The 27,472-nt window shown below is 38.9% G+C and overlaps 1 protein-coding gene across 1 annotated transcript in view; it reads right to left on the reverse strand.

Annotated features, from left to right (window-relative positions):
• Positions 1–5,885: 5,885 nt before the first annotated feature.
• FBN2 (fibrillin 2) overlaps positions 5,886–27,472 on the reverse strand; it is a 231,632-nt gene continuing 210,045 nt past the window's right edge. The window contains exons 56-65 of the mRNA XM_022588708.3: positions 24,338–24,463; positions 22,815–23,021; positions 21,748–21,873; positions 20,024–20,146; positions 18,559–18,675; positions 17,831–17,959; positions 15,997–16,116; positions 11,247–11,478; positions 9,635–9,806; positions 5,886–7,777 (exon numbers count right to left, since the gene is read on the reverse strand). Coding sequence (XP_022444416.1) covers positions 7,403–7,777; positions 9,635–9,806; positions 11,247–11,478; positions 15,997–16,116; positions 17,831–17,959; positions 18,559–18,675; positions 20,024–20,146; positions 21,748–21,873; positions 22,815–23,021; positions 24,338–24,463 — 1,727 coding nt within the window. The 3' untranslated portion in view covers positions 5,886–7,402. The remainder of the gene's footprint in view (positions 7,778–9,634; positions 9,807–11,246; positions 11,479–15,996; positions 16,117–17,830; positions 17,960–18,558; positions 18,676–20,023; positions 20,147–21,747; positions 21,874–22,814; positions 23,022–24,337; positions 24,464–27,472) is intronic.

Below are 27,472 nucleotides of genomic sequence, written 5' to 3' on the forward strand. Positions count from 1 at the left end.
GATAAAGTCCAAATGGCTCAGCAAGTCCTTCAGGGTTCCTCATGTCTAAGCCCCATACTACCTAATAATCTTCTCTTTTGTTCTTTATGGTACCATAATTCAAGACCCATTGGCCTGTCTTTTCTTTGTGTTCCAATAGGCCATCCACACTATCACTTCCAAGGTTTGTTCATCTTATTCTATACTCGAGGAAATCCTTCCAACTTTCTACCTTGTATCCAAATCTGCCTCATTCTACAAGGTCCAGCTCAATTCTCACCATCTCCAAAAGACCATCTCCAGTAGCTCTACATTTCAATGGCCACTTACTTTTTCAAGGCAAAGTCTGGGGGACTTTCCAGGCGGTCCAGTGGTTGAGACTTCGCCTTCCAGTTTCGGGGGTGCAGGTTCAATCCCTGGTCCGGGAGCTAAGATCCCACCCACATGCCTCACGGCCAAAAATCCAAAACATAAAACAGAAGCAATATTGTAACAAATTCAATAAAGACTTAAAAAAAAAAAAAAGTCTGGGGCATTTGTCTGGGCCCTTAACCACATACCACTTCATAATCTTATGTGGTTATCTTGTTTCCCTGAATTGACTGTAGGCTTTTGGAGGGAACATCTTTTTAGGACTGGGTAATAACTACCCAACAAATATTCACACAATCAGTTTGCTTCAAAAACAAGAGGTGTGTAATCTGTGTCTTAACGAAAAGAAGTTATTGGGCCTCTTCTCCCACCCACGACACTACAGAAGCAACAGTAGCTTCAGTTCAGGTTAGGACGGGGGTGTCCCCTCATGTGACAAATCCAAATTATAGTCAGCCTTCCCAAAGAGCTTTCAATCTACTATCATCTTGGGTAAGATCTATGAGGCTCCCTAGGAAGGTGCAGAAAAGCAGCATAAATCAAGAAAGTCCTCCAGAGAGAAGGGAAGATACCTCCAGAGTGACCCCCAGAAATCAGTCCAGATGATGCCCAGTGAAATCATTACTGTGAAACCACCCATTCCTTGGATGAGGCCCAGCTCCCCAGGTGGTCCGTGGTGTTCTGTGGCCATCCACTACTACCCAAGGCGGTAGATCCTATGGAGAGTCTTAGAATCCTCTCCCTCCTTTCATTTACTCATTGACTATTTTCGGGCCTTGGCTCTGTGCATTACCAGAACGACTAAGGTACAGATTCATCTCACATTGAGTTCCTAGGTGCTGATACATGACCATGGGTCTTAGACTCTGTCTCAGGCCTTACATTCATGAATGCACAAGCCCGAGGCTCTAATTTCATCCCTGCATGAATGGGTTCCCTCAGTACAGGGGTGCTGGGGTGTGGAAGGAAGGCGGTAAACCCAGGAGCAGAAACCTAGGCAGCTTGAGCAGGCCAAGGTGCTGCTTTTTTGACATGTTTCTCAGGAATTGGCCATTCACAGCCTTCACTGCTATTTCATTAATGGAACTCACACATGTAGCAGTAGTTGTCTGGGGAAGGCTAGTAGTGCTAACTTTCCCTACGGTTTGCTCTCAAAATCGTGTAAAGCGTTTTCCTGTTTTCCTTTGGAAAATGTCTACACTACATCCTGACATTTCATCTGCAGCCCTAACGGGGGTGACTAATATGAGCTGTTGGTTCTTGGCTCTTTCAAAAGTAAGCCAGCTTAATCTAGTAATATCTTTCTTAGGCTCACAGGAAAAGGAAAAACATGACAATTAAGCAACACAAGCAACTAGTGTGCTTTCCTTAAGTGTTCTTACTGAAACAAAAGTGTATGTGGTTTTTCTGGTTTGTTTTTTTAATGTTTTGAAGGTCTGGTTTAAATAAAATATTTAACCCTTTGAAAGTCAGAGCTCTAGCGTGCTTTTAAAGCAGCGCGTGATTTAGGTGGGGTCTACTCTGTGGCAGCTAGTATCTTGGCATTCTAGTGTGTATACAAACCTCTGGTCTACAGGAGGTTGGGTGCAGTTACACAGAGGGTGGGGTGGACAAAACAAAAAGCAGTGCTTGAATCGTGCTTGGAAAACATTTTTGGATTCAATGTGAGCCAAAACCATGGGAACTGGCCTATATCCTCAGGGTTTAAAAGAGATCCAAGTAGGCTGACCATGTAGTGGAAGTATGAATAATACCAGACTACAACCGTGCAGCCAGGGTTCTGGTCTCACCTAGGTGGAAACTAGCAGTACAATTAGCTCGGTTACGACTCTGGGCCTCAGTTTCCTCACATGTACATATGGGTAGGTTTCCAAAGGCCTCTGTAGCTCTGACTTTCCATGGCACTACATCATTCTAAAAACGATTATTAGATGTCTGTGTTCTCCTTCAGGTTTGGTTTCCTAGGCATCTGTAGATAGGAGGGCTCTGGCTGTGCTGGTGGCCTGAACTTCCAGGGCTGTAGCTGGTGACTCCAGTAAGTGAAGAACACAGTGGAGATTGTAAACTCTCATGACCACACCAGGACTTCGCCCTAGAGGTATAGACCACTTAGGAGACACGTCCTGGGTGCTAGTTATCCCATACAGTTCAGTGGGAAGGTTGTAATTTCAGGGCCACACTTGGGAAGGAGTTTTGTGTGACTATGGGGGTGCATTCTACCCCATATTGTGGCTGCAGGCACGGTGGGAGGAGGAACAGGAAGAAGAACAGCTGACAGTTACTGTGTGCTTGCTGTGTGCTCAGCCCTCCGCTGACTGCGCTGCCCGGACCATCTCACTCTATTTTCTCAGTCACACTGCAGGGAAGCATCATCCTAGGAAAGAGACCAAGGCTCAGGGACATTGTGTAGCTTGTTGGATTGAGTCCTTCCTTTTAACTCCTCTTTCGTTTACAACTAATTGGACATGAATAAAGTGCCTTGCACATCACACCAGGACACCCAGGAGGCTTCTACCCACCTGTCCATCCAAAAGTAGGGCAGATAGGATCTCAGAGCGGGCAGCATATCCAAGGCAGTCGGTGAGCTTGTCCTATCCTCCACTTGCTAAACTCAGGCCGGCCTGATCTGAAAATCTCTTTCTTTTACCTGCAAAGTGATACCGTCTCAGTAGCTAAAATGCTGAATTCAGTGAGCTGCTCATTGTGTTTCAGGGCTCTCGCTCTGTACATCAAATGGATCTTCAAAGAGAACGAAGGTCAGGAACACGTACTTCTTATTGAGCAAGAAAACCATGGCTTTGTATTTATTTGAGAAAGCTATCATGCTAAAAAAAAATAAAATAAAATAGAACCATAAGCTAGATATCAAAGGCAGGCTTGGCTGAGATTGCAAAACAGCTGTCACCTTCACTTCCTGTGGGGTGTTAATGAATCACCATCTTTCCTGCCTCTTTAGAAGTAACGATTCCTAAAGTTTCCCTTTTGTTTTTTTAAAAAACATGGGCTATATTTAACCTTTCCCAATGGATTTGTCTTTGTCTTTAAACAGTTTCCAGTAATCCCCTCAAGGTCCCAAAGATGTGTGATTTAGACTCCTTCCAAAGTCTTTGGAGCATGAAAGAAAGTGGCTGTTTGAATAAATTATGTACTTTCATTCTCTTGTGGACTATTGTAAATTAGAAGTTCAAATGAGCCACAAGCAGCATGGAAAGAAGTGAACAGAACTGATTCTTTCAAAGAGAAGGGAAATTTTCAGATTTCCAGCCTATTCTTGAGAAACATGAATATTTCTGAACTACTTATCTATCAAACCATGTGAAATTACCATTTTGTAAGTCAAACATGGCCAAATATTGGCAATTCCTCATGGTTCAATTTAACATATGAATTGACTCATTTCCCTTGAAGCATCAAGGATATGAACCAAAAGGTCTGTAGGTCTCAAACTGATGCTCTGTAAATTTTAGTTGTGTTCCCCACTCTCTACCATAAGCATTTATTCTTGAACCAAGAAGGCAAACCAAAACCTTAGAAGGGACAGATCTATGAATTATCCTGTTTGATATTCCTAGATAATGAAATAGGGGAGATGTTAAAATTTAGAGTAAAATCATTATATATTACCTTAAATTATTTTCAGTGTTCATGTGCAAATGTAACCAAGCTTCACCTACCACAAATAAGGAACAAAATAAAAAGTACTAAACGGGCCTAAATTTTTTTTTTTTTTTTTTTTTTTTTTTTTTGCGGTACGCGGGCCTCTCACTGCCGTGGCCTCTCCCGTTGCGGAGCACAGGCTCCGGACGTGCAGGCTCAGCGGCCATGGCTCATGGGCCCAGCCGCTCCGCGGCATGTGGGATCTTCCCGGACCGGCGCACGAACCCGTGTCCCCTGCATCGGCAGGCAGACTCTCAACCACTTCGCCACCAGGGAAGCCCCAGGCCTAAATTTTTAAAAGCTCCAAATCTAAATGCTAGTGGAAAAGGAATTCATGTCAGCTGAAGACCAAATTATTGCTTATTATTTTACTATTACATGTACCTGCTGGACTTGGTTTATATGTCTGGGCTTACATTATTATTATTATTTATTATTATTTTTTTTTGCAGTACACGGGCCTCTCACTGTTGTGGCCTCTCCCATTGCGGAGCACAGGCTCCAGACACGCAGGCGCAGCAGCCATGGCTCAGGGGCCCATCCGCTCCGTGGCATGCGGGATCCTCCCGGACCGGGGCACGAACCCGCGCCCCCTGCATCGGCAGGCAGACTCCCAACCACTGCGCCACCAGGGAAGCCCGGCTTACATTATTAATTTAGTCTTGTGTGAAGTCTTCTGTAAGTTCGCCAAGGTAATTTCTGAGGGGACAGTTAATGAGAAAGACAAAATGGTACAGGATCTATCATTAGCATTTAGTTACCAGAGAGGCACAAACTAATCACAGCTGTGTCAGTGCTCACAATAACGGAGTTGCAATAAAGCTATCAGACGTGCCCAAAAAGGTTCTTCCTGGAAGGAGCATCTTGAAGTAGTCATTTCCTTCTAGTACATTCTTCTGTGTAAAGCACCTAATGATTTTTTTTTTTCTCTTCTGTGTAAAGCACCTAATGGTGTGGATTCTCAACTTCCTCCAGAGCAGGTTAAAGCTAAACTAAGAGTGCTGTTGCTCAACATTCAGAGTCAAGTTTGGTTCCAGGTAATTTCATATTACAGCACTCACGCTGTACCAGTAACAGATGCCAGATGAAACTGAAGACGCATGTTAAGTTTTAAAGGATGCCTCAAGGCAAATACTTCCCTTATTCCATGCAGCTAATTTCTGGTTGGCTAAGAACAGCATTAAGATCAGTCATAATATTTCCTTGTTTTCTTATTCCTTGGATGAAAAATTTCAGCACACACATTCTCAAACTTTGTGTGGAATTAACTTCAGAGACGTGTCTGTTCTCATTTCAGCTGTGTATCAGAAGAGAGTCCCTGTTCAACGACTTCTCCTATCTATACACTTGTCCTGTGAGGACAGTGTACAACACTGCAAGAGACAGGAAGCTCTCTTCCTGTTATTTTTGGTGAAGGTGCCATTTGGCCCGGGGTATGCCTGCTGCATACTTTTGACTAAAAACTCAAGTTCAGGAAAACCCTAAGAAGGAAGACTCTTTAAGGGAATGTTTCACTTCCTCACAGGTGTTTTAGGGTGCTTTAACACAATGGCACCCAAACCACAGGTGAGGATGAAGTGAAGAGATTCTGAGGTCTCTAGGAAGATGGGTCCTTGGAGGCTTAGAGTCTACGCAGAAGTGAACTACCAACTGCCTTGACTATGTCCTTCAATATGGGTATGACCTTACGTTGTAATTGTCAGTTGAACACTCCTGCCTACTTTGTGTCACAGACTTGACAGCAGTCGCTTGGTTTCTTGTAAATGTGCCTGGCTTTCCTTCTGGTACTTTCATACAGGTCCCTGTAAGCAAAGCCCCCAGCCCCTCCCACAAACAAAACAGGGGTTGTAGTCCCATAAAACTCTCAGTCGGAAAGCTACCCCAAAATAAGCTTTATTGCAAGAAAAGTGTCATATTTGATACACAGACCTACGAAAACAAACAAAACCAAAAGCCATAAGTTTTTCCTCATAAACACTTGATTACAAATTTACACTGTTTGTTTTTTTAGTTATTAGAAAACAAAACAAAGTCCCAAACTGGATCTAACTGGTGACTAATCTTTGGTCAGCACAGGTGTGAGAGGAACAACCCAGAGCCTGCATGTGCTTTGGCCATTTCACATATGAGGTTTGGTCACTGGTCCAGGGACAGGTTCTTGGGTTGAGAAGAACACGGGGACTTACTCTTATTAGCACATCCTGGTACAATATCTTTTTAAATGACTAAAGCAAACTAAACATCAATTCATTGTACAAACATCTTTCATACACAATAGGCTATGATAAAACGAGACATATGGTGTATAACTACAGTATTAATGAAAATTCTAAAAAAATTGGATTTAAAAAAAAAACAACATATATTCCTTGGCTGTACTGCATGATTTGTTTGCACATATGGCAATCCTGAAATAGCTTGAACATAATAAATGCACCATTAATCTAAGACAGCACCAAACACTACAGAACGCCAGGTGTTCCTTTCCGAAGGAACAGCAGTTCTTCAGCTGCCTACAGTACCACAAGTATGCAGCACGCCCTGGGTAAGAATGAGGTGTTGTGGGTAGCACATGTGCTTCCTTGAGGTTATGAGAAGGAAATACAGTACGGTTTGGCCTGCAACGCTACTGGTCTCACAAGCAGTCAAGGTATTTTGCTACAGTGGTTGTGTGCTTCATCTTCTGTTGCCTGGTGTGTCTGGTGATGTGAAATATCATCACAATGAGCTGCTCTGGCTTTGATCTCCTTTGTAAAGGATCTAATGACACATTGATTACACTGCCCGTTCAGCTCTGTGAGGCTTCCTTTAAAATAATCAGATGTGTACCAGTTGGATGACTGGCAGAAAACCAACGGAAACACCTCTTGAATCTACTGAATTTTTTAAAAAGCACCTCTAAAAGAAATAGCTCAAATTTATAAATCTAAAGAAAAACAAGTGAGTTTCCCTTTTTGTTTACATAGTTTGTTCATTTCTCCATATATTACTGCATTAAAAATAAATAAACATCTATATTTTTTTTAATTAGCAACTATAGCAAAATACCCAAAGTGTGACAGACTGCTAACAGGAAAAAAAAAGCTCACATTATTTTTGTGCATTTAGTGCCATATGCTGATCTCTTGAATATTTAGGTTTTTTTTTTTTAATATATTTTAAAGTGAAGTTATATAGAAAATACAGTAACCACGGTTGCCTCTGTACTCAAATCTTTGGCCACACCAGAGTCTAATTATCACTCCCTGTGAGGGTCAACATTCTAAAGTCTGAGACAGGGAGGAAAGAAATAAAAGTCTTTTTTTTTCCTCTTTAAAATTAGTCATTGATTTCTCAGAGGCTTCTGAAGGCTGGCTGTGCGGGGATTTGAGCCTGGAACAAAGTCTGCAAGGGGTTAATAGAGTTGAATCTGCAGCCTCATTCTGAGAGCCTCCCCGAGCTCCCCTAGGAGGTAGTCGTCCTCATTGCTGTCTTCCAGTTTCTTAAGCTCCTTTTTCTTGTAGAGAGGGATGCTAGTGACTTCCAGTGTGTATGTGCCAGGCACGAGCTTCCTCTTGGCCGTGTGCAAGTAGCTGAGCCCATTCCTTTGGTGGATGCGGAAGATGCCATCGTCATTCCCTTGGGAGATGACATAGCGGATGTGGTTGTTGAGTGGCTCAATGGCGGGCATGAGTTCTAGGATGTGCTCCTTAGAGCCAAGGCCGGAAAGGTTGAACTTCATTTTCACGGGGCTGTCCATGTCGACACTCTCCAGGCTGATCTGTTCAACCTGGAGAAAGAGCAGGAAACGATGTGGGAAGACCTTCGACAGCACAGGTAGATGACTCGAAAGGAGCCTGTTGTCGGGGTGCAGCCACAAGGACGATGTATCTCTGCCCCTCTGCACTCTGCTTGTAACTTACTGTCAGCTGGGAGAAAAGGTCAATTCCACAGAGTATGCCCTGTAAATCTTTACAACTTCTCACTCAGCCTTATCCAGGTAAAGTTTCAGGTCTGGGCCTATGGGGAGCACTCACATTTCAAGTTTTTTTTGTTGAGTTTATGGAATATCATGCTTATTAATAATAAACAAGAGACAATTTAGGAAATGACTGTAATTTTTTTTTTTTTCTGGAGTTAAAACGAGAAGTGCAGCTGTTATCTAACAGCAGGGACTGTCCCCAGAGGGCTCTTCACTCTGAAGGCCCAGGTTGATTTTATGGTCACAAACCGTGAGTGAGCGTCTTTGCTGGGAGCTGTTAGTGCAGAGGGAGGGAACTGCAGAGTCGTCAGGGCTCAGGTTTGAACCAGCTTTGGTAAAAAGCCAATGGGGCATGGCCCAGATGAACCAAGTCTCCCTCAGTCAGCGGTATGGGAGGTTTAGGAATGCTATTTCAGTAAGACAGGCAAAAAAAAAAAAAAAAAAAAAAAATCAATGCATTGAGTGGGCGCCTGCCAAAAACTTGAGAAAAGTGGTGCAGAAGTGCCCCCATCAGTGTGCAGACAAAATCCTGTCCCCAGAACTATGATGGGAAGGTTTTATGAGCAGAATTTCTGGATTTGTAGTTTGGGATACTTGATGAATATCTCAGTTGCCATATTTAAATATCAGTTAGACACCTCAGTCTCCTCAAGGTAAATGTAATGCTGGCCTATTTATTATTATAAAATAGAATCAGAGACTTTTTGGCTAGCGAAGTCTATCTAGTCTTACAAATAAGTTTCTGAGGCCCAGAAAACTGAAACAAATTGCCCAATTCACACAGCCAGTGAGTTGAAGACTAGGTTTTTTGATGGGGAATTCTGCAGTAACACTAACTGACAAGGATGGTACTCTCCCTGATGTCTGGGGGAAAACATCTCCAGATACTGGGTACTATTCGGAGAACACGTACGATGCTTATGCCAGGCACCATTCCAGGAGCTTCACAGTAATCACTCAATCTTCTTGTCAGCCTTCAGAGGTAATTATTTTTATTCCCATTTCACAGGTGAAGAAATTGAGGTAGAGAGAGGTTAAGTAAAATGGCCCATGTAACATGGGTAGTAAGTAGGGAGGATCAGGGAACATATTCAAAATCATGAAGTCTGTGGCCTGCCCCTTTAACCACTCTGCTAACTACTATGAACAGCAAAGACATAGCAGCAGCAGGCAATTCAGATCTTCAGCTCCTTACAAAATACAAGTTATGTGGAGATAAACTCTTTATGGGAGGAACACCTGTCTTATAAATATTACAATATAAGACCAAGTTGGCTTACCTACTGAAAATTAAAATCAGCCCAGTGCACTACATATGTATACAACAGAACTGGACAGATTCAAAATAATTTTGGTTTTTGAATCATTTCAAAATAGCTATTTCCTAGAAGGCCATATTATTGCCTTCTGGCACAAATCAAAAAAATGAAAACATATGATCTGAAACTGTGAATCTTAAAGTCCCCCAGTCCTTGTGTTTTGAGCTAAAAATGCCTCTAATTTTAATTTACTTGTCTCTGACATAGTGTGTCCATGAATTTAGCCAATAAATTTCATGACAGTTTTAGCTTCACTGAGGCTGAAACCTACATAAAAGTTTACTGCAAAATATACGTGACTCCATATGGATAAAATCTGGTGACAAAACAAAGTGAGGTTACTCACAGCAGTGGGTTTGGGTTCATAAACACTTCTCTTCTGTCTGCTGTCTTTCTTAGAGTAGCCATTGATTTTGCACTCATAGCATGCTTCCGGGGACAGAGCGTTCTCTTCATCCACTTCTGCATCCATTGACAGGTACTGCCCTTTGTTAAATCCCATTCCTGAGACACAGTGGCTATTTGCAATAGGATGCAAGGTGATGTTAGACTTCATTATAATGTTGACTACTGTTTTCCAGAGGTAGAGCAGAGATTTTTCCAAAATAAGAAACCCACAAAGCAAACCCTAAGATCATAAATATAAAAACCTAACAGTCTTGGTAACTCTTTTCTTCAACACTTAATACATGAGATTCTCCTTTATTCTGAACAGCAAAATTCTTCTAAGAGTGAGCGCCAAGTTTCCCCAATTTTCTATCCTAATTAGACTGAAGCACTATGTGTAGTTAAATCAAGAAGATAAAAATTAAGTATGAATTTCCAAAGAGAGTGCCAGAAGTTCTTTTTTTTTTTTTTGCAGTACGCGGGCCTCTCACTGTTGTGGCCTCTCCCGTTGTGGAGCACAGGCTCTGGACGCGCAGGCTCAGTGGCCATGCCTCATGGGCCTAGCCGCTTCACGGCATGTGGGATCTTCCCAGACCAGGGCACGAACCCGTGTCCCCTGCATCGGCAGGCAGACTCTCAACCACTGCGCCACCAGGGAAGCCCCAGAAGTTCTTTTGATTCAAAAGCCTGAAGCCTATGTTTGCTGCTCACAACAAAGCTCTCTGCTTTACCAACTGAGATTTCTGAACTCCAATTCTGGTTAGTGAAAGACTCAGCGAGCTGGCTCTAAATGACCCTTGTCTACACCACGACTTTTGTTTCAAGCATTATTATGTACCCACAGTGGACATACTAGTCCACGACCCTCAGTGTCTGACTCACACACTGCTCCTTCTGAGGAGGGTGACCCTGACTGACTCCTGAACTCTTATCTTCTATGCTGTTGAGCACTGACTTCCTTGAAGGAAGGATGCAGGTGGCCAGAACCTCATCTGCAGCTGATAGGACTTGAGACAGCTGCACTTGGGAAAGTGCGACTAGCTGGAGGGAACCCAGCCTTGTGGAGACAGTGTCACACCAACCAGGCGCATCCTCTCTGTGCAACAAAAAACCAGATGAGCAAAGAGAGAAACAACTCCTTCCTCGGGGAGCATGGAGCTGGCACCTGCCAAAATTCACAGAAGAATCTGGGATGAAGCCATTTCCATTTGTACTTAACTCAGGTGTCTCTGACAACACGTGAGCCACAGCATTTTTAGACAACTGCTTGTCTCTGGCCTTGAGGGATCCAACTGAATCCACTCAGGCCATTTTAAGAGGCAAGAGAGTGATACCTGTACACACATTTGAGTCTTATGCTCACCACAAAGGAGGTAATCCACATGCCTTCTTCCATGTGCTTCCTCCTCCCATTCCCTAAGTGCCCTGATCAATGCTTTTCCCTTGTGGGCTTTTAATCACCATGAACTCCCCCCCCCAGTGCTGGGAGGCCAGGCGGCCTGAACACAGGGAGGGCAGCCTGAGCTGGACCACGCTCGCCTTCCTGTGTGCGGGGAGGTGGAGGGCCTTACCCCTGTCCCACTCTGTAGTAGCCAGGTGGGCAGCCACAGAGGTAGCCCCCTTCCGTGTTGGAGCACCCGTAATTGCATGGGTTCTTGGAAGATGAGCACTCGTTCACATCGTGGCAGGCACTGGAGAACTGGTCGAAGGAGAACCCAGAGGGGCAGGCGCACTTGTAGCTCCCCAGGGTGTTGTAGCAGGAAGCAGAGCCACAGGCATTTGGATTGGAGCACTCATTCTCATCTATGAACATAAAGCAAGAGACTCTTACAAGGGGTAGGGGCAGTGGGGCAAAGAAGAGCCTGAGTTTCAAAGTACCTACGATTTTACAGGGGAAATAGCTCTAGAACCGTATTTCTTAAATGTTTACCCTGATGGTCGATTTGCAAAGCCTATGAAATTAAAAAAAACACAACAAGACCCAACAAATCCCCCTAAATTATGACTTAAACAAAACCTTGCCCCGCCCTTTTATATTCTGTTTGTACTAGGTTTTTTGGAATACCCTGGCAGCTTCTGGGGACAGATATTTGCAGTTTGACTACTGAAGAACTCTTCTATTCTCTCATCAGAAGGTTACTTCAAAAGCCTACACTTCAGATAGATTCACAGAGACAGAAAGCAGATGACTAATTGCCAGGAGTTGCGGGGAGGGAGAAATGGAGAATGACTTCTAATGGGTATGGGGTTTCTTTCTAGGGGGTTGAAGATGTTGTGGTGTTGACGTTTGCACACTGCTGAGAGAATATACTAAAAACCACTGAACTGTACATTTTAAAAGGTGAATTTTATGGTATGTGAATTATATGTCAATTTTTTAAAAGCCTCTATTTATATCTGTATTTTTATCCATTCTCCCAGCAATTCCCAAAGCCTTCACTATATATGGAAAGAAAAACAGATAAAAAATTTAAATACCTTAAATGAAAATAACTGAAATAAACATTATTTAATTGAACATTCTGAACCAATAACCTTGTACACTTTTAACACTTGAGAATGCATCAAGTGCAGACTTTGCCTTCTGACATGGGTTTGCACCAAGCCATCAGCTGACATAGGTTTTACTAGTTTAATGACTCACATTATACCATAAATGCCTGACAGCAAGATAATTACAGGTTGATACTTTCAGCTGCTCTTATCATTTTTACAAATTCAAAGCTTGATTGTGCTTTTAACTTTGGAGACGACAATTTTGCTCTTAACTATCTGGTTGATACCTATTTTGTGGCTTGGCCCCTGTTGGCTTTATTATAATCCAAATGTCACCCTGGGCACCAGTCACATTTGGTCTGTGGAATTCTTTCAAATTCTCGTGACTGCACTGGAGCATAGTGTGTCTGTTTACCAAATACCTGACAAGTCTATGGTTCAGCCCATGTGGGGAAACAGGCCCATTTGCAATTAGGTGTACCCTTGGGACACAGCAGCTACAGGGAAGTGCTTATCTGCAGGAGCTCAGAGAGATTACAGAAGATGCAGATACAGTCTCAGTGAAGAGGCCTCTCACACAGGAAATTAAACTTCATTAACTACGGCACAGAGGTTATTGAGAGGGCTGATGTTATTAGGCACATTTCTGTATCGTGATTATAGTTTCAGAATTAAACCAAACTGCCAAATGTAGAATTCTTAATTACTGGATATGAAATGTGCTATGATTACCTAATATGTACAAATTCTTAGCCTTCATTTCATGGGGAGAAAGTATATGAATAAATTCTTAATAACCAGGCTACCTATGACATAAATATAACTATTTTATTTCTACATACGAAAGACTTGGAATTCTGCCTCAAAGGCTCATCTGCTTTTATAATTAAATCTGACATTTATATGTGGTGTTTCTCTCCTAATGGAGAATGTGAGTTAGGTTATAATTTAACAAAATGATCCTGCTATGAATATAGTATTCGACACTGTGTTAGGTAGAAAAATTACCAGGCAAAACTAGTTAGTTGAATAAATTGCTTTTAAACATACCACTGACACGAACATTTCTAAGTAGGTAAAATTTCTGGAAGCACCAGGATAGACTTCACATTTATATGCTATAAACGTACATCACAGCATAATTCTATAGGCTTAGGTAATCTGACTTTGAAAATATGTTCCTGTTTGAGACCCACTTTGAGCTGACTCAAGCCTCGCTAAACCATGTTCAAGTTATTTTGAAAAGGACATACAAGGAACTAGAAGTTGCTGACACCACATAACCCAAAGCTTCATATACTTAGAAGTAACCATATGCAAATGTTAATAATATTCCCTTATTTTCAATTTGGAATAATCGTCATGCTTGCATATATTTGAGAATGTTACCTAAATCTGTACAGTCCACGTACCAGAATGTTATAAATGTTCTGTGGTAACTGGCTGGAAACTTCTGAAAGTATTCATTTGAATTAAAAACGTTTTTCATTATTAACACTTACAAGAACTGTCATTTTTCTTAAATTGGTAGTAGTATTAACAACATTGTAGGTTTACAATTTAATATTACTTAAGTTATCTGATGCACTAACATTTTTGTCTTTTTACAAGGGGACCCCACTTAAATCTGTCTGAAACACTTCATACTATATTCCCCCCTCAATCATATGTATAACTGAAGATATTTCATACCCATAGTGACAGATAAAAATGATTTGTGGCCTTTCGATTTGCATTTTGTTATAATGCTTGTTATTTTGCTAACTTGTTGCTTTTATTAGTTCCCAATGGGTTGTTTAATTCTCTTACTGCCATATATTTGAGTTAAAATTCCAACTGTGTTCTGTGGGTTCAAGGCAAGAAAGTCAGCAATTTTACTAGAGACCAGCCGGACTGCTCAACCCTGCACAGAAGAATCTCGAATCTTTCAAATTAAACCCCTGCTTCATCTTACTTACCAGGGGCCTGCTGCTTACAGAGGCCCATTTTAGCAGAGCAAGCTAACAAATTAATTCTTGCAGTTGGGGATATCTGCTTATGTATCTTGAGCTTTGAACTCATCTTTGAAACCACTTATCCCTCTGCCCATAGGGGTCTCTCCTGGCTAGAAGGCACACTGGCCTCTGGCTGGACTCCAGCGTGAGCTGCTTTGGGGTGACTGCCTTGCTTAAGTGCCTATTCCAAGGATCCCAGCAAGAAGAACTGGGATACATCACATAGCCCTGACTTTAAGTTAGACCAAATTCAGTGAAAACCTGTGTGGCTATTTTTGCACTAAATGCTTACAGACAGAAACTCCTGGAAACTTAAAAACGTAGAAATTGAGTGGATACTCCATACATGTTCCTATTTCCACTCATGATCACTTTAAAAACAAGAATTTTAGTTAAGCTGACACGTGTGAAATATTAGAGGATCATTCTTTTGCTTTAAGTTCTGTAGAATTAAACAAGAAGTCCGTGGTGTTAACCAAATAGAGGCTTGGGCCTCATATTTTATAAACAACACAATAAAATCATTTCACACTGTTTTAATAGCTATCTAAAAAAGTACCATTCCCTATGTTCTGAAGAGTGTGCCTATACTTTCTCTCTGTTTATGAATCAATAAATCAGGGCATAACTTCTGCGACATTCTTTTTTCTATGAAGAGAAAAGAAGTAAACTAAACTTATGAAGTTATTTTGATTGACTGCCTAACTCATCATTTTGATAATCCTTTCAAACTCTGTCCTTAACTCCTAGATCATTGGTGGTTTTTGCATTTCCCCCACGAGTGTCTATTTGTGGTGTGGCTAAGCATCTGTCTTTAACCTGGCACAAGGCAACAGCAGACTTGCGATGACGTTCAGAGTTGCTTTCCCTCCTTTGAAATTTGTCTTGATTTTCTCAATTCACTAAACTGTCATTAGAAATTTCTTTTGAGAAGATCACCAAGGATAAAATCAGGTTAATTTATTTAGTGGATTGCTCACAGTAAAAGATCTGAAATACACGTGGGGTAATTTAAATGACTACAGAGAAACAGGAAGTACCCCGCTGTTTCTCAGCAGGACCACTGTTCCCCTTTCTGTTCTGCTGTGCCAGCATCTAATGTCACACTGTGTTGGATGGTGCCTCTATGAGGGGCATTCAAATGGAGCCAAGAAATTAGGCATATGCTAACTAAGTTAGCCAGCCATTCAAGTAGAGGGTAATGTTCTCTTTGATCAATCTCTCCTTAAAAGGAGAATTTCCATGACTCTATCAAGTGCAAGAAAGGGAGCTGAGTGCCTACAGATTTCATTTTATAAACACTTTTGTATGGAGTTTTCAATAGAATTTGCTGTAACTAGGTACTTTTTCTACCTTAAAATCCTTTAGCCTCTTCATTAAATATGTGACTGGAGAGCACAGATGAATGGTGCTCATTAAGTTGATCTGAATCCCTTTAGATTTACATGAGGGCGATGGATGGGCAATCCTTCAACCCCCAATCAAAAGATACTAAATTACCGATAAAAACCCTCTGACCTTAACATGTGAAGATGATGATTCTTGACACCATCTTCAGAAACTCAGAATTACACCTAGCAGAAAATTAAAATTATGAAAGCTCTAGCTGAGTTACTATTCAGGTACTTAACATTTTTATTATGTATATTTTCAAATACACACATGTACAGAGACTAGTTTAATGGATCCCCATGCATCAGTCCTACGTACTGGTTTTTAAGTTCTAGGGTTTAAAGCTACACTGAAATGCCAGTCTTTATTGTTCGTTCTTTTTCCTCAAAGATACTTTAAGGTGAGGAAAGCAGATGCTGTGTAACAAGCGAGTGCTCACCGACACACTGATTCCACTGGTAATGCTGAATATATCCTTGAGGGCAGCCACACCTGTAGCCTCCCAGGATGTTCTGGCAGCCATGCTGGCACCTATGGTTTCCATCACATTCATCAACATCTGCGAAAACAATCCCGGCAAGATCTTTATGTAACCTTTCTTCTACTATTCTTAAATGAACTCCAAACACAGCCTGGGGTAACTATTATCACAGGAACAAACAAACAAGACATACTGAGGGGCTGTGATTTTTCCAAGTCACATGGTTATTAATCAGTGGTGGGGCAGAGAACAGCTCTGAGATAAGAAACCACATCATCCTTATGCTATCCACCAGCCACGCCACGTCAGTGCTCTAAATAACAACTTAATGTCAGCAAATCAACCATAGCAACCACAAATGTTGTGCATTTTGGATGGATTAACTACATACGGTATGATTTATTTGGTAAATGATATAAATATCTTTGCATTATATATTCCAGTAGGTTCAAAAGTGATTGACATATAATCCTCATTTTTGGGAAGATACAAGCACTACAGAAATACCTAAAAAGTATAATGGTTTGCACACAAAAAATTTTATTACCATTCAAGATTAATTAGATGCAAATTTAAAGTATTCTAAATATGTTATTTTTAGACACGATATAGTATTATGACACATATGGAATAATTTCTTTGTTCAGACATGCATACTCTTCTGGAATGACAACTGAGGCTTTGAAACCTACCCATAAAAAGTGAAATGAAATTGGCATGTCTGATGTATGCGTAACAAATTTATATGGATAATTAATAAATGATATCTTATGTGGATGGTTGCAAGCCAAACCCACACATGGCAAGCAGCTGTATGTTCAGAATACTTTCAAAGTCTCAATGACTTCGAATACAAAATATTAAAATAGAAAATTTTTAAACTGAATTTTTCTTGGCGGAAAATTAGATACATATAAAAGTCCTATAATTCTTAGAGTATATTAAAAAACTTTGAGTAATTCTTAGAGAATATTAACAATTTTGAATATATTTCTCGAATTCAAAATCATATATTTCTAAGAATAATTAATTAAAGGGTGACTAATATCAATAAAGACATAAATTACAATTGTATATAAAAATATAAAGGGGATGTATATACTCTCAGAATCTCTGGCATGAGCATTTTGTAAAAGCTACCAATCCTAGTACATTTGTCTCATACGCTAGCACTTGCAATAGAAATACTGAAGAACAATATAATATTTTATTGGCCACAGGCAAATTCTTATTTTATTCCTACTTAAATGTTCCCTTGGACTTAATAGGAAATACCTATTGTGACAGAGACTTTATAGGAAATGCCCTTTATAGAAAAGAGAGTGAATCAGGAGTCTCAGACCAAATAAAATCGCCATCAGTTTTCCCCAGAGCTTTCTGTACATTTTTTCGGTTCTCTATAATTCGTTCTTTGTCTTACACGTAACATTTACACATTCAAGTATCATGGAACAGACATCCAATTTTTTTCTGGTATACTCATACACTACTGTAAACTAAATTAGGTACAGAATTCTTTTTCAGTTCAATTCTTTTTTAGATCAGTAATTAGGTAAACAGTTACTTTAGAAGCCAATTTGTACTCACAGAATTTTTGTTTCATCACATTAAGGTTTTCCTCTGCCCCCAAAATGATATATGAAAATTTATGAACAAAAACATCAATTTCTGGGTTTTATTTTGTTAATTTTTTTTCTTTTGAGATGATCTCAATTGCTCATTGAGTGGCTTGGAAGTTAAAAGAAAACAGTTTGCTGTATTAGAATAAGAATATTTGAGCAAATAAACTCACCTTCACAGTTCAGTCCCGTGGCATCAAGAGAGAACCCTCTTTGGCATTCGCAGCTGAAACTTCCAGGGGTGTTTTGACAGATTCCTTTTGCTCCACAAAGTGAAGGCTGAGACCCACATTCATTGTTGTCTAGCAAAGCACAAAGTGGGAGAGCGTCAAGCTTCCCAATTATTGTATGGCTCAAATTTTACTACATGAAGTAAAAAGTGAAGTATGAAAGCCTAAGTTTCATGATGTGAAAACAGAATTTTCGGGAAATGTATACCATTATTCATGGTCATGTTAAAGGCAAAAATGGTCAGAAAAAATATATTTCAAGAGATTTGAAATTAGAGCATATTTTGGGGTCAATTGAGGACATGGTTTTCGAGAGTACAAAGTCTCTTAACCTGTGTGCCTTCTAACATAAAAAAAAAACCCAGCATGTTCTAAATTACAGTGAGCCTTTACTCATATTTTATCTGAACAAACATGGTTATATTTAGAATGCAATATAAAGGCATTGCCTGGAATACACCTCGTGTGCATGTGCTTGGACTATACAGGATTTTTTCCTTTGGATATTGTTCTAGTGAAAAAAAATCTATTATTAACAACATTTTTAGACCAGTAATTATGAGGGATTGGTTTTAATGTAAATACTGAGCCATTATTCTACCATTTTTTAAGTACAGTTTTAGGCTTCTACTAAAAGTTTGCAAAATTTCTCTTTTGTAGTTTTGTCTTACCAATACAAGCAGTGTGATGCTGTGTGAAACCAGGTGGACATTTACAGGTAAAACCTCCCAGAGTGTTGACACAGAGGAACTGGCAGTTGTGCTGTTTGGTTTGACATTCATCAAGGTCTGCAATGAAAGAGAAGCCTATGAAAATTGGAGCAGAGTTATCTGGCTTTGCCTCCTTTCTCAGGAAGCCACGAGGAGTATTTTGTCTAGATTTTTGTTGGAAGCTTTGTAGATATCCATATGCATATGGCAAGGGGTTTCTTTTCACATACTTAAGCAGCATAAATATTATGGGCTACAATGATAGGATGGCTAAGGTGATACATACCACAAAGTTTTCTTAAAATAAAAAACTGAAAGGATGAATCATAGTGGTGTTCATGAACTGTTCTCAAAACTAATATCCAAAGGTTATAATTCTTGTATTTAATGCACAGTTTAGTACATGGCTGGTCACTTATTTCTATTAAAGAAGGGATTAAACAAAAATAAAACAGAATCTGAAAATTGATGAAGGTCTTAACACAAACACTGAGTCAGGTTCTCAGGATCCAAATGAAAACACCATCATAAATACCAGAAGAAGCAAAATCACAGCATCTATAATTCTAGTCATAAATGGAACTAGTATTTGAACTATACTGATAGAAAACTCAAAATCTGATTTTGGTTGGATTGGAACTTAATATGGGAAATTACATTTAAATAAATTCACAATGTAAGATGCAGACAAGACTAACTATTTTAAAGCTTAAAACACACACACACAGTTGCACTCAAATAAAAATAACTATAAACGTGCAAAATTAAATTGACTCATAACGGTTCACTAAGTAGAGCCAAGGGTATAATATTGCTTCCTATTATTTTATTCTATTTGTTTTTTGGTATTTCTTGGAAATAAAACTTCATCTTCTTGAGAATAAACTGTATTTCAAAAATTTAATAGACAGGAATTTCCTCAGTCCATTATTTTCATACCGATGAGGTTTACTATAAAATTGAACATATGAGTATAGTATTGAAGCTCTTTTAATTATCTAATTTAGTTTGATAATTACTACTAAAACTACGTAAGCAAAACTTTAAATTTACCTATTCATTTTCAATCTTCTGCAGTAAATGTGTAATAAAGATAGTTTAGAGAAATGAAATCTCAGATAAGCAACAAAATAAATATTATTTTAGTTGTTCAGGCTCTTCCTTCACCATAGCTTTCTGTATTATTTAATTTATTTTTCAGTTTGGGTGGTTTGCTGTAAGAAGCAAACCACCGTAACCCGGGTTTTAATTCTCTCTGCCTCCTGGCATGTGTCCTTTGGTAGAATTTTCTATGAATCATAAAATGGTCACTAGGAAGATGTGCTTTAGTGAAGGTGAGACACACAGTATCATCCCTGATTAGCTGACTTTGAATCTGAAAAAAGAGAGGACTCTTTTTTCAGAAGAATGCAGACTCTTCACTCACCTTTGCATGTCTTTCCGTCCTCCTGTAGGACATAGCCCCGAGGACAGGAGCACTGGTAACTCCCCTCCGTGTTCTTGCAGATGAAGTTGCAGGGTTTTGGGGACTGTGAACATTCATCAAGATCTAAGCAAAAGTGATGTGAGGATTAAATTATTGGTTAGAAGGAAAAACCAGTCCCTTTCCTCCCTCCATATTCTCACTTCATCTTTTTCTTTTCCTCTTCAACTTAAAATGGAAAATAGAAATGAGGCACAGAACAATTTTCTCTAAATTAATTTACCGGTTTACTCTGTCGAGCGTGTCTTGGGCAAATATTATAATATCCGGAACAGCTGTCTGGGTTCAAAAAAATACACTAGATTTTTTTAGATTGGTGTACTTTGGTTTACAGCTTGAGAATCATAAACTTAAAGGCTAGAGTTTCTTTCCTTTGACACGTGGATGTGGCAGGAATTCTCAACCTCTCTTAGCTGACACTCCCCTAAGAATCTTTCGGCATCACAGACTGTGCTGGAAGTCTCCCACTTCCCCCTTCAGATGCAGTCCTCACCCTGGTCCACCCTGTTTTCGGGCCCAGGAGGCTGAACTGCACAGACACCATTAGCAGGCTCTCCTGCCCTCTGCCTTCAGGCTGGTCCTTAATTCCTCAATTCCCTCCTCGCAAGATGGGATCAGAGGTCACAGATGCTCTCAAGGCAGGTCTCTGGGCAAAACTTCTTCCCTCTTCTAAGTTTCAATCTTTCCCTCTATCTTTGGCCCAGAGGTGGTACAGCCCCAGCACTCAGCATTACCCCTTGCAGTTTCTGCCCACTCTACCCACACCTTTATATACTGTCTCTTTGTCAAAAACAAGTCTCTGTAAACTGTCCTCATTTGAATATGCCACCTTCTTTCTGCTAGGACTCTGACGGCAAATCACCTCCATTTCCCCCATAAAACACATTGATTGATAGCCCACAGAATGCTAAAAGCTCATGATTGATAGCCTAGTCTCTATCACTCTCTTGCCCAAACAAGTGAGTTGAATGTTTACTAAGATTTAGTTTGGTTTTTCTTAACCTTTTCATGCCAGGTATGCTTGTTATTAAAAGAAGTTGATGTAAGTTGATGAAATATGAAGGAGAAAAGTTTTTTTTCTTTAATGAAAACTAAATGCTTTGGAAAGACTCAGAAAGGCAAGCTACCAACCCCCTCTAATTGTCATAGAATGGTGTCGATGAGACAATAAAATAAATTAGAAAAAGAGACTGTAAAAATGTAGAAGGTCTCTGTACTGAGACTGCTTTGCAACTGGAAATTTTAGATGATGCTTAATTGGTATATTTTATGCAAAAAACCCACAATGAGACAAGCAAAAAGCACTCTCTCCATATGCAAACACACAATTTCACAATCAAAAGTCCTATTCTTTCATTAAAAGAATGACAAACAAACGTGCCTTTATACATTTTAAATTAAACATAAAATGTTGAAAATATATTTTTAATAATTTCTATGTTTCCCTAATTGCACAGACTTTTTGATGAATTGAACAATTCTGTGTCTCACATTACTAGACAAGGCCTTGGACAACTCCTATGATATTAAGAACCACACTGCTGAAAGGAATGGCATTTTTTAACAAAATGTACATTCCAAAGCTCCATAATAAAGATACTCTGCTGACAGTAAATGACATGTAGGAAACAACCACCCAGATGCAGAGACGCCTCGCCTCGCCTTACCTACACACGAGGTTCCGCTGATGTCCGTGGTGTAGCCAACCTTGCAGAAGCACCGGAAGGAGCCCATGGTATTGATGCACTGACCATTGGTGCAGAGATTTGGCATAACTTTGCATTCATCAATATCTGTGCGCCAAAAACCCCAAGGCAAAAACAAATGTCATTTAATACAGATGCAAGAATAAAACTGGTTAGAAACTAAGAGAAATTAAGGAATTGACAGATCATTAAGAACCAACATTCGTAATTGTGCTGGTGTACCTTTTCATCATTCAGTCCAGTGGCAACATGGAAGGGAGAGAAAAAAAAGAATCTGAAGTGATAGGAAGAGGTAAACAAAAGGAAGGCTATGTTGAAAGCCCCACTGAAGTCTACTCGTTCTGCAATCTAAGTATGAATTATTTTTTGGGAATCTAGAAAGCTACCCTTCTGAAGTTCAACTAATTTGGCATTTGTGATAGTATACCATGGATTGGCTTTAAATTCACACTTGTATTAGACTGAAGAAAGGGTTTCATTAGCAAAGTAATCAAGCACAGGGTTGAGAATCTGTACAGTAATAGAGGAAAATGATATTTTTAGGACACTGATTGTACCAAAAAAATGGAAACTACTAATCATTTATGAGACTTGCTGGTTTGTAAATATGTTGCCAACAGAATGAGTCCTTGCGTACACTCAAACAAATGCGTTACACACAAACAAACAAGTAACCTTTATTTAAATGAAGCAAGTATAGTTCAGGAGTTATCCATGGCCTTTGGGGTTAGACAGGTATGTTCCATTCCTTGGTCCATCCCTTAAAAAGGCTGTGATCTTGGGAAAATGATTTATCGTTTAAGCTTTGTGCTTCAGTTTCTATCTTTTAAAATAGGAATAATAATAGATTCTGCCTTTTAGATTTAATATGAAGATTATACCTTTCAAAGTCTCTGAAGCATTAGCGAAAAGCATATACAACCACAACATACGCACACATATTTTAGCTATTATTTTACTTCCTTCAAATTAATCTGATTTAATGTTCACTGTGTTAATAATATGCATGAATTTCCTCAACTCCTTACCTCTTCCATCAGTGGTATATCCTGGGCCATGAGGACATATCTTTTTGTACTGGGCAGTTCCAGGAAGTGGGCAGAGCTCACACTGGTGACCCCAGCCTCGCCCCCCATCGCAGCAGCATTCTGACTTTGTGACAAGGTTACGGCTGCTGGATGCCATCTGACACATGGTCTGCAATACCTCTGCAAAGCAGAGTCCCTGTCGATTGTCTGAAATGAGAATGTAGTTAATAGGCATCAATGTCAAGGAACTGACACCTTGGTCTTCAAATTAAATAGGACAATCAATGTTCTCCTTAGAAATACTTTCTTAAAAGCTAAATATTCTTTTAAGACAATGTTTAAGACAATGATTAGAAAGTTTTGTTGGAGATTAATTTCACGGAGTGTTCTTTCACTAAACACAGTTTATTAAATTTAATAATAAGTGAAACTATACTTAAGAAATAGATTTGGGATTTTTCTTCTTTTTCATCTGCAGCTAAGTGATAGTAAACTACCATTCCTGTAGAATCCAGATAAAAGGAAAATCAAAGAAAATTATTTCCCTTTAAATAAGCAAATGAGCAACAGGATTTGTTTTTGAAAAGCAAATTCTAGACTATGTTATAATTTTGGTACATATTCAATCTAATCTCCTGTATTTTAGACATCTAAAATACTGTTCAAACATTGGATTAAGTAGTTTTTTAATTATAAATAAAGGGATTTCAATGATATAAGTAGGCAAAGAGATCTTTTATGTGGTTTTAAGAAATATCCTAATGAACTGTTAATAATATGAACAGAAAAGAACACTTTTTCTGTAGGTTATCTTTTCTATTTCCAAAAAGGTCTAGATTTAAGACAATAGCCAATTTCTTGACTAATAATTTCCTAGGATTTGAAGCAGATGACAGCATTTTGAGAACAATCTGATGTAGTTGAAATGTTCTATTTTTGCACCAAATCCAGTGATGAGTGCTAGTTCTCTGTTTGCCTTAAATTGTACTACTCCATACTTTTACACCTGCTCATAATTAACTAAAATGGTTTATGATGTATGCATGTTATCATTAAAATGTCTGAGACTTATATTTTCCAAAAGAAAATATTTTGTAAAACATTTTCCTGTATCATAAAATAAAAATCAACTTTCACTGCATTTTTGAAATGTGGCATATTCTTTAATATCATTAATACAGCAAAGCTTACCTTACATAGCAAATATTTTCTTTTGGAATTAAATCATCCCCTGATGTAAGTTTTACTAAAGTCACATTTTCCATAGAGCTTAATTAATCTTAATTTTGGAAAGACCATTTAAGATGGTTATTTACATTAAGCACAGACGTAGGTACAACACATACATATACAAATATGTCATTTTAATAGATGTCTACCTTTAAGGAAGAGGTATGTGGATTATTACTCAGATTGGGGAATCTGTTTAGCAGACAAGGATACATATGTAGAACTCTTCTGTGATGATGTCACAAAACAGATGTTTCATTTACCAAGTAAAATATACTCGTTTATCAACTTACCAAGGCATTCAGTGCCTGAAGAGCTTGACTGAAAGCCTTCATTACACTCGCACCTATAGCTCCCAATAGTGTTAACGCAACGCCCATTTTCACAGATTCCTGGCTTGGTCCTGCATTCATTTTCATCTTTAGAAAAGCAAATAATGTGAATCATGAGTAGACTATAAAATTGTAATTTACAAGTTTATCTTCTAATGGGTTATATCATACTTAAAACTTCCTCACCAAAATACTAATATGATAGAATACTAATTTATTTTTAAATATACCTCATCCTTCCAAGATGGGTTCTTGGTTAACAAAGTGTTTTTTTCCCTTTCTTTCTTTTCCTCTTCCTCTTTTCGGGGAAGAGGTGATATTTGATGGAGAATAAGAAAATTGGCCTCCAAAAGGGATTACTGACAAGGAGAAAAAGAACTTTGGGGAAGAGGATGCCAATTTATGTGATATGAGAGAGAGGCTGAGGGCGGGAGAGGGGGGGTAGGTGTTAGGGAGAGGTGGAGAGTAGGGTAAAAGGGCACTTATGCCATGGATAAAGGACAAGTTCCTAGACTGCCTTTGAGTAAAATCACAGGAGTGGAGCAGTGTGTTAAGGGCGGCTAATGGAAGAAGGAATTTAGGCCGTACTGCTCTTTTGATTGGTGATAAATAAATAAATATATTAGAGCAAAATTGTTTTATTAAAATCCCTATATACTTACTTATTGTGTTTATTTGATATTTTGTATATTTTGTTTGAGGTATTTTTCAAATCAATGTTGTCAGAAGCATGAGAACTCATGACAATTAAATCCTTCTGATTAATTGCTCCCTTCATGTCTATACTTTTCAATGTTCAATCTGTTAATATTTATTTTGCATGTGCTTGCTTTTTATTAGCATTTGCCTTGAATATCTTGTCCTACCCCTTTATTTTCAATCTAGCTCACATTTTGATTTGGTACGTTTCTTGTAAAAAGCACCAAGCTGCATTGTAAAAGAATTTTTAAAAGTACATTTGCCTTTTAACAGAAATTTGAACTATTTCCAAACTGATATGTTTGGACTCTTGCCTGCCATTTTATATTATTTTATATTTACCATGCTATTGCCCCCTTCTCTCAGTATTTCTTCGATCAGTCTAATTTTCTCTGCCCTCCTCTCATCCCTAACTCATGTCTGGAAGTTGTAATCTTCTATTCTTCCAGTGGTAACCATGAAACAACTTCAACATACACTTTAATGAATCTTTTTCTATTAATATCAAGAGGTATCTGTCTCAAAAGCTTCTGACCATAACGAGTACCTTGGTATGACTTCTTTCTCTCCTCTCCCTGTGTCACCTGCCATGTTGATGTGGTCGAGAAATTTTGGTTTGTTATGTTTTTGTTTTTATGGACCACCAGCATCTATTTAAACCACATAATAAGGGTTACTGGTTTCTTGGCTTACCATTGCTTCACGTATACTACTACTTCCTCTTGAATTAACTTTAAAAAATATATTGGAATATAATTTGGTAATCATTTCAGAGAGGGTATGTGGGTGATAAATATTCTACAACACATTTCTGACAATGCCATATTTTTGTTTGCTTTATCACTAGATTGGATATAAAATTTTAGTTCAAAATTATTTTTCCTTCGAATGTTTTGAAAATATTGATGCTCCACTGTTTTCTTTTACCCGGTATTAAGGTTCATTTGTAGGGAATCTGGTTTTGCTCTCTTGGAAGCTTTAAGGATTTTCACTTGCTCTTATTGTTCTGAAACTCACTGTGATGTTTCTTGTTAAAGATATATATTTTTTCTTTTAGGAAACTTATTGCATAAGTTTTAAAGTATACGCAAAAGTATTAAACTGAGTTATGGATTTAAAAAATTGTACAGTGTTTCTTATTTCTAGAATCTGAGGGTTCAAGGTCTACCTTCTTTATCTCATCCTGTCCCTAATGTTGATACCTTTATTTTGATTAGTATTTTAGTTGTCTGATTTGAATTACTTTTTTCAAGAAGGGTTTTTGTTGGATATACTGAGTGAGTTCTGCCATGTTTGATGATATATAGTACAGCTTTTATACTTGAAAGATAACTTGATGTATCTTAAAGTCTTGGATTACTTTTGCTTTCACACCTTTGGCACTGAGAATCCCTGAGATAACTTGACAAAAAGAAATTACAATGGGGACTTCCTTGGTGATGCAGTGGTTAAGAATCCCCCTGTCAATTGCAGGGAACATGGGTTCGATCCCTGGTCTGGGAAGATCTCACATGCCGTAGAGCAACTAAGCCTGTGCGCCACAACTACTGAAGCCTGCATGCTGCAACTACTGAGCCCACGTGCTGCAACTACTGAAGCCTGCGTGCCTAGAGCCTGTGCTCTGCAACAGAGAAGCCACCGCAATGAGAAGCCCGCGCACTGCAACGAAGAGTAGCTCCCACTGGCCGCAACTAGAGAAAGCTCACACGCAGCAACAAAGACCCAATGCAACCAAAAAAAAAAAAAAAAAAATTACAACGGATCTCACGCATAAGAAGAAGTCAGAATTGTAACAGTGTCTTCCATACATGTTATTTCTACCCTTTCATACACTTTGAGAAACATATATTACTCTATAAACATGACTTAGGAGTCTAGGTTTAACTTGGTTTTCAGATCTTGTAAGAACAGTGTTTTCAGATCTTAGAAAAACAGTGTTTTTGAAAGAACCACTGCATAACCAAACCTCTAAGGTGATCTATTTTAACTTTATTAAGTAGTGGATTTCGAATGAAATATCTATTAGATTAAAAGAAACTATGAAATCCAATTATAATCTGATGGGTTGTTGCAGACATTTAAAAATTAATTTAATATTACATATGTAATTCAGGAATTCACTCTTTTGTAAAAAATTAAAATTGACACATACAGTTGAATTCACTTCAGACCAGTAACCTCTAATAGCGTCCCTGGATGTAATTCTTTTTCTACGAATTGGTGTTTATATCCTTTTTCTCTTAAATTTTTGCCCACTAATTTTAGCATCCATCTGGATCTTGTCTGCTTTAATGTTATGTTTTTTGTAATTCAAAATGTATAACTGAAACATATCTAAAAAGACCTGATTGCTACAAATCTTAGATTTATTTTCTTTCTTTTTTAAAAATTTTCCTG

The sequence above is a fragment of the Delphinapterus leucas genome, chromosome 3 (genome assembly GCF_059928025.1).
Source record: "Delphinapterus leucas isolate spDelLeu-1000000601 "Yukka" chromosome 3, BTC_Dleu_Yukka2, whole genome shotgun sequence".
NCBI classification, from domain to species: Eukaryota; Metazoa; Chordata; class Mammalia; order Artiodactyla; family Monodontidae; genus Delphinapterus; species Delphinapterus leucas.